A 16,444-nucleotide genomic window follows, 5' to 3' on the forward strand; every position below is an offset into this window, starting at 1 on the left:
GTCAACGCACAAGTGCTGTGGCTAAAATTCCGACACTTTGTAAATCCACGTTCAAGAATGTGTATGCTACTCAGAATGCCGTCAAGGTTCTGCAGACTAGCATATCCTCTCATTTCACTTGAGACTAGCTAACCACAGCTGCATACTTACTCTGGGCATAACTTGCAAGACATCTTCAAAAAACAGCAATGCAACAAAGAGGACAATAAGAGATCCAGAACAACGCACAAAGCACAGCGACACACCTAAGGTGCAGAGTGCCGCAAGCAGCAACGGAGACAAATGTGCGAAGGAAACATGCAATGTGGCGAGTGTGCAGCCATGCAAAAGGCAGGCAAAGTTGATTATAGAACATGCACTACACACGGATAAAGTTGACCAAAGCCAACACTGTAAAAACAATCAGTCTTTGTCCCCACCATTCAAATATGAAATACAAGAGCATGCTCCTAGTTGGTGGTGTAAAATACCCTTCTGCAATGATGCACAAAAGATACACTCATGCATAGCTCACAAGTAAGAAGGCCGAAATCAGACCTTCCCGACTTTGCGGCCACAATAAACACAAAAAGATGGTGCAGAAAGTACAGAAAGTCAAATAAGGAGACTGAAAACAGCAAGAAGTGTGCCCATTTGCTGCACAGTGAATGCCCGCACTCGCATCAGTATTGATTTCTTAGGGTGCAAAATAGATGCGACTGGTTATGCTGCCCCTCTGACATTAAGAAATTCATGCATGTGCCTTGATATTTGTGATGGCTACTCTAGAATTGTATTCCAGTGAAACAAACCTATTCCGCAATTATTCTGTGTGGTAAATTATCAATAGCTTTTTTTTTTTTTACAAATTATGCGGAACATAACTCCGCAGAAGATTCCACATTTGCTCTTAAAGGAACGCTCCAGAGAAATCCCAGCAGTGCACTTCTCTTTTCGAAAACAAAAATTTATAAATTTTTTATACCAGTTTATGAAAGCATTTTTGTCATTTGAAAGCCAAAGGTTATTAAATTTAAGTTTCTGCTAATGCTGTTGAACAATACATCTGCTAGTGGGTGCCACATACAATCAGAAAAGTTTGAGAAAAAACTGATGTACTAAATATCCAACTTATGCCAGCACGAGTCAAATTACTGGCACAAAAACAGTGCAGTGTTACTTAATAGGCCCTTATCCATAATGCGTGTGTCTATAAAAGCTGTAATGTCTACATCAAGAAGGTGACAGAAGGAGACAGTGGAATGAAAGAATAACTTGAAAATACCTCTTGAACAAAAAGTCTGGAACCTTCCAACACAGTCGCCATTAATTACCTTAATCAACGCAAACATTCTGCGCACCTTGAAATATCTTCAACAATATGCTGGCTGCAAGAACTGAACACATGCTCATACAGTGACAGTGTTGCACATCCTAAAACCACACCTGTGCCATAAAGAGATGCCACAGAGGCAACCTCACAATCAATTCTGGACACCTGTCATTCTACGTGCAACAAAGTGTAAGTGGCATCTATGCATTCCACCACCATCACCATGTGACCACTGGAGTTGGATATTGAGCCTGTTACAGTGTGATCAGCATAAGTGAACTAGAGCTACCGAGACAATGCAGCAATTATGCTTATAAAGATGAACCAAACCCACTTGCACATAACATAGTTCATGCAATACAGTGTATACTTCATCCTGAAGGCACAAGAAATGTATATTTTCAGGAGGCACGTTGATGATAAACATGAAAAGGCCCGTACATGCCGCAAACAAGAGCACAACCAACCCACACACACCGACTTTGTGCCATTGGGTCCCAGAGTGATGCCTCCTTTTTAGGTAGGCCACCTACCCTCCTCATCAGCCTCATGGTCAGTAGCTGGCCCAGTCGTCACTTCACAGGCATAAGAGGCTGCTGCTGCTGCTACTGCTGCAACAGTGGCCGCCATGACTTCTTGACTACGGGCCCGATGTAGCCGCTGGGCTTGTCGGCTTCGGGCTGCCATCTGGGCGGCGACATTGTAGTCGGGGGGCCGACGTGGTGGCCCCGCACCCTTTGGTGCAGGGGGTGGGTCTCGTGGGGGAGGGGGAGGCATCAGCAGGCATGACGGGGACAAGGGACCTGGATATGCCAAGGACACGAGCGTGCGCCAGGGGAGGGAAGCAGATTCAGAGGAAGGGAGAGGGCAAGAACAAGCCAACACAAATAGGTGAGAGAATGCGATGAGAGAATGCACTGAAGTCTATAGCACTAGCATTCACATTAAGCAGCCGAATATGCACTGCAAACAAAAGACAGGTACAATGAGCACTTTTATGGCATAAATATAAGCAGTCCTCTCAAGGACGAGTGCAAGCAGTACTTAGTTGCGCACTAAAATGGTACACAGCAAAAGCGAGGCATGAAAGAAATTACTGCAGCCGAAAAAAAAAATTATTGATGGCACAATGCCAGAAGCATCTTGCAGCAGGTACAGCTGGGCCTAAGAAGAATTGCGGCGCTCCCTTTGCAGGCAGGCATGACCAACTTGCATAGCTGCTGGACACCGCAGCCTGAAAACTGGCCTGTGCCTCACTACGTGAAACACTGTTTCACTTCTGCTGTGTTACCAATCTAAAATGTTAGTAAGCTTCTTTCCTGTACTAGCTGTTTGAAATTTCTACCCAAGGTAGGATGTGAAAGCAAAACTGAACACTTAACTGCTACAAGCGAGCATGCACATCGAACCGCCCGAGTTGAGTGAAAATTTGGCATGCAGGTGAGTATGCCTGAAACTGAGCTACTCTACGCAAGACAACAGTCAGGACACAATAGATAATTCTTTGTAGGTTGAAGTGCAGAGAGTTAGATATATAGTCCTAACATGATACAAATAGTAGCACAGAAAATTTGCTGATGTTTCAGTTACAGCACGATGTAACTGAAATTAACACGGGTCACAATGAAAGAGAAATCCCTGGGGACCCATGGAAACACCAAATCACAGGCACAGATAGATGTGGAGCGGAATATCAGACAGAATAAAAGAAATGAAATTGAGGACAATTTAATACAATCATGATAAGTGCTAATATAGCTGGCAAGGATGTAAAATGATATCATTGAGGAATTGATGAAGAAACTATTAAATGGGTGGAAGAGCTACACTATAGAATGCAGCAAGAATAATTAATAAAAAGAAAAAGAAAAAAAGCAAGAGCGACAGCATGTAAGACAAGACTAAAGAAAATTTGCAAGGACATGCAAGGAGGAGAATTGTTACGAGAAAGCCCGAAAAGTACCACAGCTTGGCATTGAAGTTTTGTACAAATCATATCAATGATACAGTGTAAATGCACATTACTCACAAATTGAAACACAATTTTTATAGTATAATGACTGCTATGAGCATCTGCTCGTGATAACTGAGTTATGTCACTGCAAATCTGGCCACTAAAGGTAATATTGGCTCAGATGTAAGTGTTCGAATGAAAATTATGCCGATACGATGTGAACTGTAGACACTGGAAACAAAAGTATGTGCATTACTTAGCCCCAAATTCTTGCATTTCAATCCGTGAGTACTGTACATTACCACCCTGAGCAAACATCATAAAGAAAGAAGATAAAAGTTTATGGCAAACTCGTAAACCAATATCTAGACACAAAAACAGCATTCCAAGAATGCACTTCACATAATACAGTCTTTTATTTGCAAGAACTGATGGCACAGTACAGTACAAGAAGTACACAAACAGGCAACACAACAATAAATAGAGCAAAGCGCTGCACACCCAGCATATTCATTATATAAAATGAACTAGATGCAGTGCTCTCATACAACGTCATTTCAAAACACCCGATTTAACACTGCACTTTGCATAAGTTACTATTTATTGTGATGCCTTTAAGCGCCTAGTGGTGTCATCACCAAGGTGTTCCCTGCATTTTAACGTTGCAGCCATGATTTTACATATACATGTCAAATCATGCAGATGGATGCTTTCTTTGTAATTAAGCAAGGCCTTTACAGAAAATGCATGTGAAAGCATAAATAGAGACCATTCAAAACGAATAAGGAACTGAAATCAGGCCACCATCACCATTACTGCCACATTACAATTCTACACCAGTGACACAATAATGAAAAATACACAAAACGCACGAAAAAAATATGTCTATCTACATTCTGTAAATGCAGCTAAGGCATGTCTTAAAACTCTGAAGCTACACAGCCAGTCCACCACAAGTTTATACTTCACAAAGTGTTTCCCGAACACCATGGCAGTGAAGCCGTAAGCATCAAGCTTCAGCATATCTCTATAAAAGTGCAAAATGAACCCATCCGAATTCCCCTTCACGAAGCACCACCATGTACGATAAAGCAAATAGCCAGTCAACCCTTGCTGGAAACAATCGACCGGCCTTTACTTTTTTGTATGCTGTACCAGTCAGCAAAAACTACACATTGACGAAAGCCAAACTCTTCAGCCACAGAACCCCACAACAGACCCGAGAGCACAGTTAGATGAAAGGTGTAGACTGTCTGGTATAAAACTTTTCAAATGCACCTTTTATGCACACAGTGATCAGCAAGTGAATGCTACCTTTGCCAAACCCTTGTCGCACATCTGTCCTTCCACATCCTTTCTGCTGTGGCAAACCAATTCTTTGTTACGTGGTGGAGGGAGGTTCATGAAAGCAAAACTGACACACCTGGCTCTAGCGTGAAGGTATAAGGTCAGTCCAGAAGTTTCTCCGAATGAATGTTTCACGGCTGAACAATTCCTTTCCTTCTGTGATTTGGATTTAATGGTTTTAAGGTCGTTTCTCAATGTGCCTTGATCACGTGCGAGCAGGGCTGTTAGCTTGAGAAGCTTGGTCTACACAGAGTTGCTTAAGAAAACCTGTAAGCTTGTCTTCGAGGTCCACACATGTTCCCATTTTTGGCCGACGGTAGCTTTTACTGGTGGACATACAACTGAAGATCTCCTTCCTTTCTTTGCACCACTCACAGACACGCAAGAAAGACGTGACGCAGCTACCTTGAAACTATGCAAAGTGACTCATTTGACATGAGCGTTTGCGATGAAAGCGGCACATGAACATCTGTACTTCATTGGGAACAGATATGATACACACAGGTCGCAGCAGAGAATGAATTGAACCTGTGCTTCCTTTCCTTCATGACCTATGCAAAGCCACAACAAAATGGCAAAGGAGCATATTTTGTAACAGCGACGACACTGCATCTGTGCCCTAGACAGTAGACTGTTGCCAATGACACGAATGTGGTTTAAGTTTTGTATTCGATTGCAATGTGGAGGCAACTTTCGGAACCATTTTATTGGAAGAAACGTGTGCGTTAGAGTCAAGTAAATGTGGTAAATTAACTCAGAGAAAGGCTCATAAAAGGGAAAAGATTTGACTGTCAACCCCTTGACTCTAGCCTGAAGCTACAGAAGAGAACCATTCATAGAAACCCGTATGGAGTTCCTACAGTGTTCATAAACTGTACCACCATACCTTTGTAAACTGGCACATGCAGCACTTCCTCTCTGCACTGAACTTAGGTATCAGGACAACCTCAGAGATCAGGTAACAAAGCCAAACATCAGAGGCGACGCTACAGGTACAGTTGTACCTTGCCCTTCAACAACACATAAGGCACTGCCTTATCAGTAATCAGATCTTTCTTTCTTTTTCTTTTTTGCTTCAGTCAGAGGACTTCCTTACACAGCAGTGCATGATGTTGGGCTAGTCAGTATTGTAGAATTACATGCCGAGAAACCTGACCAATGGCTATCAAGCACCTAAGCGCATGGCTATAGTAATTTCACCAGCACTCTACTTTCTCAGGCAACATTGCGCCTGCATCAGAAATACGCCCAAGAAAACTTCCTGTTACGATTGTTTTCATATGCTTTCCTGGCGGCCACTACTCATCTTGCTATGTTTTCCACAGATTGAGTAATTCCAACGAAGCACTTGATACTCGGGCATCGTTGTGTAGCATCAGGATGCTACATGCGATCCAGGCATAATTCGCACTCATAAGCGAAAGCATTCAGTTCAAAGAAAAAGCACCTGCAGTGCGGTTGCTCAGGTGGGACAGCATAATTACCACGATCAACTCGCAAACTTTATCTGTCCATTTTATTGAAAGCAAGCAAAGCCTAATGTATAATCTATCATCCATCATGAATTTCACAGTCAATTAGCATTAAAAGTAATTAATGCTATAAAATTTAACTGGCAAGCACCACGTAGACCATTGTTACAACTGAGTGACCGATGCACAAGGGATCCTCCGTGCCTAAATTTATCGTACCAAGTACTATGCAATCAAATAAGCTCCATATAATATACGTAATTATTTGAAAGTGGTGACCCCCCCCTTTTTTTTTTTTGCAAAGCAGTGTATTGCGCATGTGCTGCTATTTTTCACTTCTTGTGCGATAATTCTGAAGTTGTCATTCACGTCAATTTGGTTTGATCTCTCTGCAGTGAGATCTGTACCGTTAATGCATTTGCACGCCTCTGCAAAAACAAATGCCCATACTCAATTCCAAGTTTTTTTTTAAAACAATGCAACCTCAGTTCTGTGATACACGAGTCTTCATACAACAGTTGAACAGGGCTTACAACACGCCATTACACTGACATTGAAGAGGCCACCACTTTCCATGGTCAACTGGTACATAAAAAAGAAGTATTATGTACACTCCACCCGGACCAAGGTAACCGAGTCATACACATCAAGCATGCATTCTGCGTAGTCACCACACCAACAAACTGCAGAAGTTCCGAGAAGCCATCCAATGCACTTCCAGCATATCCATTAACAGAGCTCAACAAACATATTGGTTAATTTCAGACAATATTTCTTTCAACCCATTCCCACAAGATAAACAAGTCACATAAACACACACAAAAAAAAATGAACAGGATATGAAATTTTGCAGCATAAAAAAAAACTATTAGTTTCATGAGACATTAGACTCACTAAAGAGCACCACCACCATGTCATAGGAAAGAAAAAGAATAAATCAGTGAAAGGGATAGCGTAAGTTAGACCCAAAGCCACAAGCACGAATGATTTTAGCAGAGCCAAACAAATGGGGAAAAGAAGTGAAAACATTTAAAGCTAAGAGCACTGCAAGCACCAAGTCCTGCGGACAAGAGTCTTGCGAAGAAGTCAGAAAGCAGAAATGGCTAATAAAAGAAAGCCTACAGCTTTCAGGACCGAGGTTGACTCTCGCCTAATCATTTGTATAATGAAGCTTAATTACTACTACTATGCCCCAGAAGCAGCTTTCAGCGTGCTTGCACAAAGTTCGCACTTTCCAGATTTCTCAACAGACTGCCTCTATTTTTCTGCTGAAAATTTAAATGTGGCAATTTGTGTAACACTTGCCTGAGTAAACCTCGTGTGCCATTTTCAAGCAGCCTTTAATGCGCAATGAGCCTGGTTAGTACAGTCCACCGTATATTTTCAAGGTTGCACATTACATGTATGCAATGAAGGACTGTAGTACTACTACACACAGTGTTCATCACTTATATCTCTCATGCATCGCTTACAAGAATTACTGGCTGGAGTCAAAATCACAGGCTGCATAAAAAGACCTCTCCTCCCTCCCAGTGCATTAAACCTCTCCTCAATGAGTTTGCACAAAACTGTTTGCAAAAAAAAAAAAAAAAAACTTGCACAAAAACAGTTTGCACCAAAGTATTCGGGAACAGACAGAAAATATGCACCAGAAAGCAGCAGCATGACTTACCTTGATGCTGGCCTGGAACGAGTGGTGGCAGGACAGGCACACCATGGGTAAACGGTGGCATGCTCTTGCGATTTCGCATCACAGTGGGAGGCGACGGAGGACCGGTGCCTGTGGAAGAAGGGCAGACAAAGACGTAGCAAGAGGCAAGCAATCAGCAGTAGTCAAGGAATGCAAGGAGAGAAATTATAGAGAGGACATTGTCACATGGCGAAGAAGCGGGAATACTCAAGTGATGATGTTAGCAGCACCAAGCATAGTCATTGGTGGTCTAATCTAACAATATGACTCAGGCCCGTAGCCAGGAATTTTTTTCGAAGGGGGGCCGGCCCACTTGCTGAAAGCCTTGACAATTTGAGAAAAACGCCTATTTTCATGATTTATTTTCGGTAAAACACCATGTGTCATCAAAATTTCGGGGGGGGGGGGGGGGGGAGGGCAGGCCCCCTGGGGCCCCCCACCTGGCTATGGGCCTGATATGACTATTCAAACTGCACCTTTTTACAGGGTTGTCGCTGCACCTTGGGAATTGCATTGAGAGAAAATGCCCGATTAGTATTTTACGCTGACATGCACTGTGAGCAGTGATTTCAAAATGATTATTGGCCAGTAGTACTTCTTGTGCCGCTAGTGGGTGCTGGGGATGCTGAGCTGATGCAACATGGTATATAATGAAAGTGAGGGCTTTTGTGAAGCATTGAGACTGAATTGTGACCCTGATAACATCAAGCATAACTTGCACGCACAATACAATGTGTTATCACGCTTGGTGCGAGTTACAACATGCGTGTGCACAGTGAAGCGCTCACGTGTTGCACGAGCAACAACAAAAGAGGTCCCTTGTAGCTTTCATAGCATGCATCCAAAGTAAGGCTAGAATCAATTAGCCGGCCAGTCCATGCTATCTATGCATGACACCTCACTCTGACAGTGAGCTAATGAAACTGCTGTAATTCAGGATATTCATGTATGCTACGACTGTTACCATATATACTTAAAAACAGCGGACATTCCTGGTAATTGCATGATGCTCGTTCAAGCAATCCTTGTCACCGAGAGATGTGTACCACTGAGAACAAAGCAAAGACAAAGCAAAAAGAAATGCTGCATGCATGAGAAAATAAGAGTATCCAGGAATGATGATAAGCAACTTGTACTGTATGGGTAAATATGTATGTATATTCTTGCAAAAATTCTTTCATACCATGCCAACATGCAACACGGACCTCCATTTGGATGCTCTCTCTTTCTTTCAGATGAAGTTAATGCATTTAAAAAATTTTTACAGCATGCAACTTCTCAATCACGTACATATGTGTAATATAGTTCATAGGTATAGCAACACTAACGTAACAAGAGACCAAGAAGACACAGGACAGAGTGCTGTAACAAGAGACCAGGAAGTCACAGGACAGAGTGCTGTCTTGTGTCCTCTTGGTCTCTTGTTACATTTGTGCTGGTATACTCAAACCTCATTACATCAATGTCACATCTGCCACGAAAATAACTTTATATCCAAAAATTCGTTATAAACGTTTATTTGTAACACTGTAGCTATGACAAGACTCTTCATTTACTTCGTTATAACCGATGAATCGTTATATCCATTTTATATTAAGGTTTGAATGTATGCATCACCAACTGGCCTGCCAGCAAATGTTACTGAAATACATATAATTATAACGAAAACCAGCAGATATTGAAGTATATTTATTATACTGTCCGATTTCATATAGCATTTGCCTTTGCACTGACGAATTTTGCAACACAAAAAAGATGAACATTAAAACTGCACTACTAAAAGCCCTCTAAAGGTGGCATTACCTGAAATTCGTCGCTGCTGTGGGCTCGCATAGCCAGCAGAACAACGACCAGAATCACTGTCATGGTAGCTCCCAACCCCGCTATCAGCTGAGGTGACAGAGCATGCTAAGGAAAGAAAATTCCATACAAAGGATAAGAACCAAATGACGCCAGGAACATAGCAGGAAACACTGGAAAGTGACATGCACCAAATGTAGGCCATGACCGTTTAGAAGGCATGCCCTTGTCCTCAGACATGAGGAACATGGTATGGCTGTGGTGAAATAATAAAAGTAAGATCCACATAGTCTTTGGAGAGTGCCAGAAACAAAGCCTAATCACTGACAGTTCTAGTCTTAATTATACTTAATGTGTATGTTGCACTGTTATTACCCTAGTTCTGGTTGCAAGGGTTGAAAGTTGGGCAAGTTGGTACGGGAACATCTTCAGAAAAACTGTGCAGCAGGACGAGGCACAAGAAAGAATGACGAAAACGAGCGCAGTTTACTCACAACTAGTTTATTGAAAACCGTGTCAACCTTAAAAAGCCACAGAGTCATTCTTTTTTGGTGCCTCGTCCTGCTGCGCAGTTTTTTCTGAAGATGTTCTCGTTGCATATGACAGTGCAAAACAGGCAGACATTTTTGTCTTGGAATATGGCTGAATCAAAGTCCATTACACCTTATAAAGGGTGCCCTCTGATAAAGGCACCCTTAGAATTCTGTGAATTCTTTGAATTCTTAGAATTCAAATTCTTAGAATTCTTTGAATTTTTAGAATCTTTGAGTTATTTGAATTTATTGTCAGTAACAGGTGGCTATAAGTGGTGTATATACATTAGGATTTTGCTATGTCTGAGGAGGTTACAGCTGAAATATCTCACAAACATTTCCCAACCTCCATGCTAGTCATGTGTAACCCTTTCACATGCAAGAAGAGTGCAGTGTAGCCTTTACAATTTTGAAAATATGTCCCATTACTCCTTTAAGTGAAACGCTATCCTTACTGATCTAAACACCGTACAACTCATCTGTGATATCCTGTATCAACGACATGCATTCACCTGAGCCTATTGACCAAACCACAATAGGCATGATGGTTTGATGTACAAATAATATGCGACACATGCCACTTTACAAGACTAACCTGATGCATGAGACTTTCGAAGGGGCAAATTGTTGAGACTCGTCACGCTAGAACTTTCAGCAGAGAGGTCAACAGGTTGGACACTGGCATAGCCCGCATCAGAGTGTGACCGACCGTGGCAGCTGGCACTGACTCCTCCTGCTACTGCAGGTGCATCTCGCACAGTTGCCGATCCTCGACGTTTGACCCCAGGCGATGGGGATGCGGGTGGACGTGGTGGCTGGTGTGGGCGCACCTTGCTCTGGTCTGACAGGGCCAGAAGCTTACGCATGGCCTGTGGAGAGTCTGTGCCAAACTTGACACCACCTGCTGAGTTTATGGACTTCTTGCCTTCTGAAGTGCTGCTATTGCTGCTCGCCGTTGAGAGAGTTGGTGATGGATGTCTCTTCCGCGGCGACGGGTGCCGTTTGCGTTGTGGGTGTGCATTACTCGGCAAGACGACTGGAATCGCCGAGGGCACCGGATGTGGCTCGCATTCGAAGGACATGGCAAGCAGCCGCCCCTCGTCTGCAACAACCTTAAGGTGGCTCAGATAGGCCTTGACACGGCGCACCATTTGGGCTTCTTCAAACATTTTCTTGGGGCTGGGCTGAGCTGTGCTGCGCTTCCGCCGACGTGCTAATGCCGCACCAGCACCGCCTGCAACTGCAGCTGCTGCGAAGCTGTTGAGTGATGCCAATGCTGGGTTAAGTGGGTTCCCACCAGCTTCCAGCATGCTGTACAAATCCTGCAAGTGGGAAGCAGGAAGGTGAAATGTAATCCCGAGACTCTCCCTAAATAGTTAAAGAACAATGTAATGTCCATTATGAGTAAGTCACAGTTAGGTTTCAACTGTTCTGGCTTTTATCATTAAAAACTTAGACAAATAAAATCTTGAAATGAAAGCTGGGTGATTCCACGTAAGATCGAACAAACGATGGCTGGTCGACCTCATAAATTTATTTCAAAATTTTATATATTATTGCCTGATGAGTGGAAAGAAGAGATCCGCAATTTGTTTTGCCGCCAAAAATTTTTTCGAAGCACAGGAAATCAATAACGACGAAGAGGTGGAGTGGAGCGCTCATCCGCTCTGCTGTTTTGGCCAACTTTCGTTATGAATTGCACAAAATATATTAAAGTTAGGTAGCTGAAATTTATTTACCTAAATATATGCATGTTCTTGCTTCTGCTCAGGTGTTTTTAGTTTTTGTGTGTAGTGTAGATGGTTTTATAAAAAACCTCAAAAATGGCCCAATTGGCAAAATTTTCTTTACTTTGAAGGTCTTTATCTCAAAATCGCCTCGTAGCAGAGCTACAAAAATTCCGCATTACGTTCTTCGCATGCTTATCTACCAAACTGCCAAATCTTGTATTTATATAACTTTTCAGTAAAGAGATATGATCGGGCTAAATTCAAGAAAACACCGAACAATGGAAACTTCTGACGACAGTTAAAAAAGAACCCCATTTTTTTAAATTTCTTAAACTTTGTCCACTTATTCTCCTCCACATCAGCTTTCACAATCATGAAAAACATGTTGCATAATGTCGTTGCACTAATAGTTACGGCCCCTCCAATTAGACCCTTAGGCAAGGATGGGCAATTCCGACTTCTTGCCCAGCAAGTGTAAAATGCAGGCAGGATTGAATTTCTTTTTATTAAAAGGCCAGCAGGTACCTAAAAAGGTGTCGCCGGCACTGAAGACGTTAATTATGAAAATATTTGGTCACTGCAGTGGCCACGAGCGCAGGGCTACCGATCAGGCGCGCGCGCACCCGAGATGCTCATTGTAAGAGATGGCGCAGTGAGAGCTCGTTTTCGCGTCCTCAGACCGATTGAGTTCGAAACAGCAACACCTCTCGGGTGACTTGAACGCACGTGCACCGGTAGTCGCAGTGATCTGGTTAATTGCGTCGATTTCTTTTTCAGGGGGCATAAGAATGTCATCGTTAAACTGTGCGTTCCGTGAAGATCTTTCATTGCAGTGGTAGCAAAAGCACGCGTAGAACAAGTAGTCCGTCTCACTGACAGTCACTGATCTTTCGGGCGTTAAACGTTCCTTCAAAGCATTTATGTCTAGGTCAGTAACTCTGCGAAATTTTGGCTTCTTTGCAATAATTAAAGGAGTACTGACACGATTTTGAGACATCGCAAAAAGGACATTTTTTGCTTCGTTGGTATGCAGTGTCCACGCTGTCCACACACTGGAGTCGGAGAACACGTATAAAATATTTCAATTTGACTTTGAAGTTTTCGTCGCTGATCATTTGCAAGCCAGCCACACAGCAAGGACATTATCCCGACGAGTCAAGACAGTTCCTCCGAGTTCGCGAGTTCTGCGTCCTGCATGCAGCCTAAATCGTAGAAATCACTGTCAGGGTCACTGGACGACAATTCACTCATCGTTGTCTATTCCACCACGAGCAGATGACGGATTTCCCGCTAGTACGTCGCGAGTTTCTGTATCTCCGTGACGTCACACTGCTATGAAACGACACTGAGAAGCCACCCCCCCGATATCGAAACCGAGAGTGTCTTTTTAAGGTGGTGCTAATTAAAATATATATTATGCATTCCCAGGCACCACAATAGTCGTTTTAGGTTTCTCGACACCAGTATTTTATTTAGAGCAACAATCCGAAATTTTTTAAAATTCGTGTCAGTACTCCTTTAAGCTTCTTGTGCTTCAAAAGGTAGTCTCCACAATAGACTCATTCCGAGCTATACTTTCTCGTCATTAGACGCACAGGAGGAGTAGAGTAAGAGCAAAGCACAAGAACTATCCGCGCCGAATGAAGTGTGAACAGCGCACCGAACGCGCGGCCAGTTCGGGCCGTCTGCTGCCGACATCTAATATAGGCAAGCGCATCCGGTTACCGATAGTTTTGCTTTTCTTTCCTTTGACATTCCATATTTTGCTTTGCCACTGGAGCGCCACGTTCATGCTTTCCACTGATCGCAACTGGCGCAGCGCAGTTTCTGTGGCAGCAGCGTGCGTGAAGCGAGCGCTCATATAGCTCCCTCATAGAGTTTTCATCTTGCTTCCACCTCCGCCGTGTTATCAGCGCCTAGCTGAGATGCGAACAGAGGGTGGATAGAATAGCGAAGCTCCAGTGCACGTGCGTTCAAGTCACCCGAGTGGTGTTGCTGTTTCGAACTCAATCGGTCTGAGGACGCGAGAACGAGCTCTCACTGCGCCGTCTCTTACAACGAGCATCTCGGGTGCGCGCCAGCGGCGGCGCCAGGATTTTTTTACTGGGGGGGCACCCACGACAAGTGGGTGCCTTCAGGGGGGCAGGGAGGCTGGGAACATATGCATTGTATTTTGACTATGCTTGCTCTTGGGGGGGCAAAGGGGGGGCAGGCGGAAATTTTGGGGGGGCTAGAGCCCCCCCCCAAACCCCCCACTGGCGCCGCCCCTGGTGCGCGCGCGCCTGCTCGGTAGCTCCGCGCTCGTGGCCGCTGCAGTGACCAAATAATTTCAAAATTAACGTCTTCAGTGCCGGCGACACCTTTTTCGGTACTGTTGGCCTTTTGATATAAAGAAATTCAATCCTGCCTTCATTTTATACACTTGCTGGGCAAGAAGCCGGAATTGCCCATCCTTGCCTAAGGGTCTCATTGGAGGGGCCGTAACTATTAGTGCAACGACATTATGCAACATGTTTTTAATGATCGTGAAAGCTGATGTGGAGGAGAATAAGTGGACAAAGTTTAAGAAATTTAAAAAATGGGTTTTTTTTTAAATTGTCGTCAGAAGTTTCCATTGTTCGGTGTTTTCTTGAATTTAGCCCGATCATATCTCTTTACTGAAAAGTTATATAAATACAAGATTTGGCAGTTTGGTAGATAAGCATGCGAAGAACGTAATGCGGAATTTTTGTAGCTCTGCTACGAGGCGATTTTGAGATAAAGACCTTCAAAGTAAAGAAAATTTTGCCAATTGGGCTATTTTTGAGGTTTTTTATAAAACCATCTACACTACACACAAAAACTAAAAACACCTGAGCAGAAGCAGGAACATGCATATATTTAGGTAAATAAATTTCAGCTACCTAACTTTAATATATTTTGTGCAATTCATAACGAAAGTTGGCCAAAACAGCAGAGCAGATGAGCGCTCCACTCCACCTCTTCGTCGTTATTGATTTCCTGTGCTTCGAAAAAATTTTTGGCGGCAAAACAAATTGCGGATCTCTTCTTTCCACTCATCAGGCAATAATATATAAAATTTTGAAATAAATTTGAGAAGTCGACCAGCCATCGTTTGTTCGATCTTACGTGGAATCACCCTGCTATAGCTAACAGGTTTCATTCCGCAACTTAGTACTATTTCTGACTAAAGAACAGCAGTTTTCTTTCAGCATTTTTGACGTGAACAGCGCGTGTAAAACACAAGGACGAAGAAACGACGAGGACTAGCGCTGGTCCTCGTCGTTTCTTCGTCCTTGTGTTTTACACGCGCTGTTCACGTCAATATGGAATACCAACTAGCCCGGTCACACACCTTGCTTCTTTCAGCAATCCAACTAAAATTTTTTACTGGTAGACCAGATGATGCCGTTGGCAGTAAAAAGGGCGAGATGCCTGCTACAGAGACAATTACTGCAGAGTAGTTTCATATTGGTAGCAAAAGAGGGTATTACAGTTGCTCTAAAAAAAAGTGGGCACCTAACTATTTCCCGTGTTTAACAGGGCTGTACATGATACACACTACCAATTTATAGCAATCAAGAAAGGTGAGTACAGTAAAGTGGCATGTGTTGGTGTATTAACTGTATTAAAGTGCCACTCTAGATAAAACTAAAAATCAGAACTGAAGTATCAATGCAATCACAGCCCTAATGCAGAGCAGATCACTGTTTGCATTCATCCCTCATGTAAATGTACTTTAGTTCAGTGCAGACAGCAGCTGGCAAGTCTTCTGTTTCAGATTGACCAGGATGGTGAACCTAGTGCCTTCAGTGGCCAAACCCAACTACCAGATTTGTAATCCAGAAGATGAAGGTAATAAGTATCTTCAATATAATATTATCTGGGGTTTAACATCCCAAAAACACAATACGATTATGAGAGACGTGTAGTGGAGGGCTCCGGAAATCTCGACCCCCTGGGGTTCTTTAACGTGCACCTAAATCTAAGTACACGGGCCTCAAACATTTTCGCCTCCATCGAAAATGCAGCCGCCGCGTAAGTATCTTCAAGGATGCACACCAACTCTAAAGGGCAGTATGCCAACGACTTGCAATAACAAAAAAAAAATTCATGGCAGAGGTCATATACACAAATTTTCAATAAAACAAGCAGCTTTGTTTTAGAGCTTGAACACTGATGCATAAAAAGTGGAAATAAGTTGATTCAGACTTGCGTTGGTGCTAGCTGGAATAACATTACTGGGATATTGTATCCTCTGCAGCACTGTACCAAAATAATGCAATGACCTGCTAGCTTGCCAGCTTAGCATAATTTTTTACTTGGCTATAGTTGGCTGATGTTCATCGGACACGCAGCAGCATTTAATGAAGGCTAGATGAATGAACACAAGGCTAACAAATGTTGCCCTGCCACGTATGTATCCAGAGTTGAGATCACAAGTCTACAATCATATTGCATTAGCAGTAAAAAATTGAAATCTTAAAAAAGTTGATAATCTGAGGCTGCAGGAAGAGTGGTAGAGGGAAGGTATTTCATCTTGGCTCTCGTGGGCAACGCATGTACATTGACATGGGGGCTGGAGGGAAAGGGTGGCAAGGGAGAA

The 16,444-nt window shown here is 43.1% G+C and overlaps 1 protein-coding gene across 8 annotated transcripts in view; it reads right to left on the reverse strand.

Annotated features, from left to right (window-relative positions):
• Nucleotides 1-16,444, reverse strand: part of LOC119379545 (rap guanine nucleotide exchange factor 2) — a 493,626-nt gene that overhangs the window by 3,718 nt on the left and 473,464 nt on the right. For 7 of the 8 annotated variants that reach the window (XM_049412009.1, XM_037648837.2, XM_049412011.1 and 4 more), the window contains 4 exons: nucleotides 10,704-11,430; nucleotides 9,579-9,683; nucleotides 7,758-7,865; nucleotides 1,846-2,115 (listed from right to left, as the gene is read on the reverse strand). In XM_049412009.1, the coding sequence (XP_049267966.1) occupies nucleotides 1,846-2,115; nucleotides 7,758-7,865; nucleotides 9,579-9,683; nucleotides 10,704-11,430 (1,210 nt within the window). The remainder of the gene's footprint in view (nucleotides 1-1,845; nucleotides 2,116-7,757; nucleotides 7,866-9,578; nucleotides 9,684-10,703; nucleotides 11,431-16,444) is intronic. The other variant, XM_049412010.1, reaches the window with a different exon arrangement.

The sequence above is a fragment of the Rhipicephalus sanguineus genome, chromosome 1, assembly GCF_013339695.2.
Source record: "Rhipicephalus sanguineus isolate Rsan-2018 chromosome 1, BIME_Rsan_1.4, whole genome shotgun sequence".
Taxonomy (NCBI): domain Eukaryota; kingdom Metazoa; phylum Arthropoda; class Arachnida; order Ixodida; family Ixodidae; genus Rhipicephalus; species Rhipicephalus sanguineus.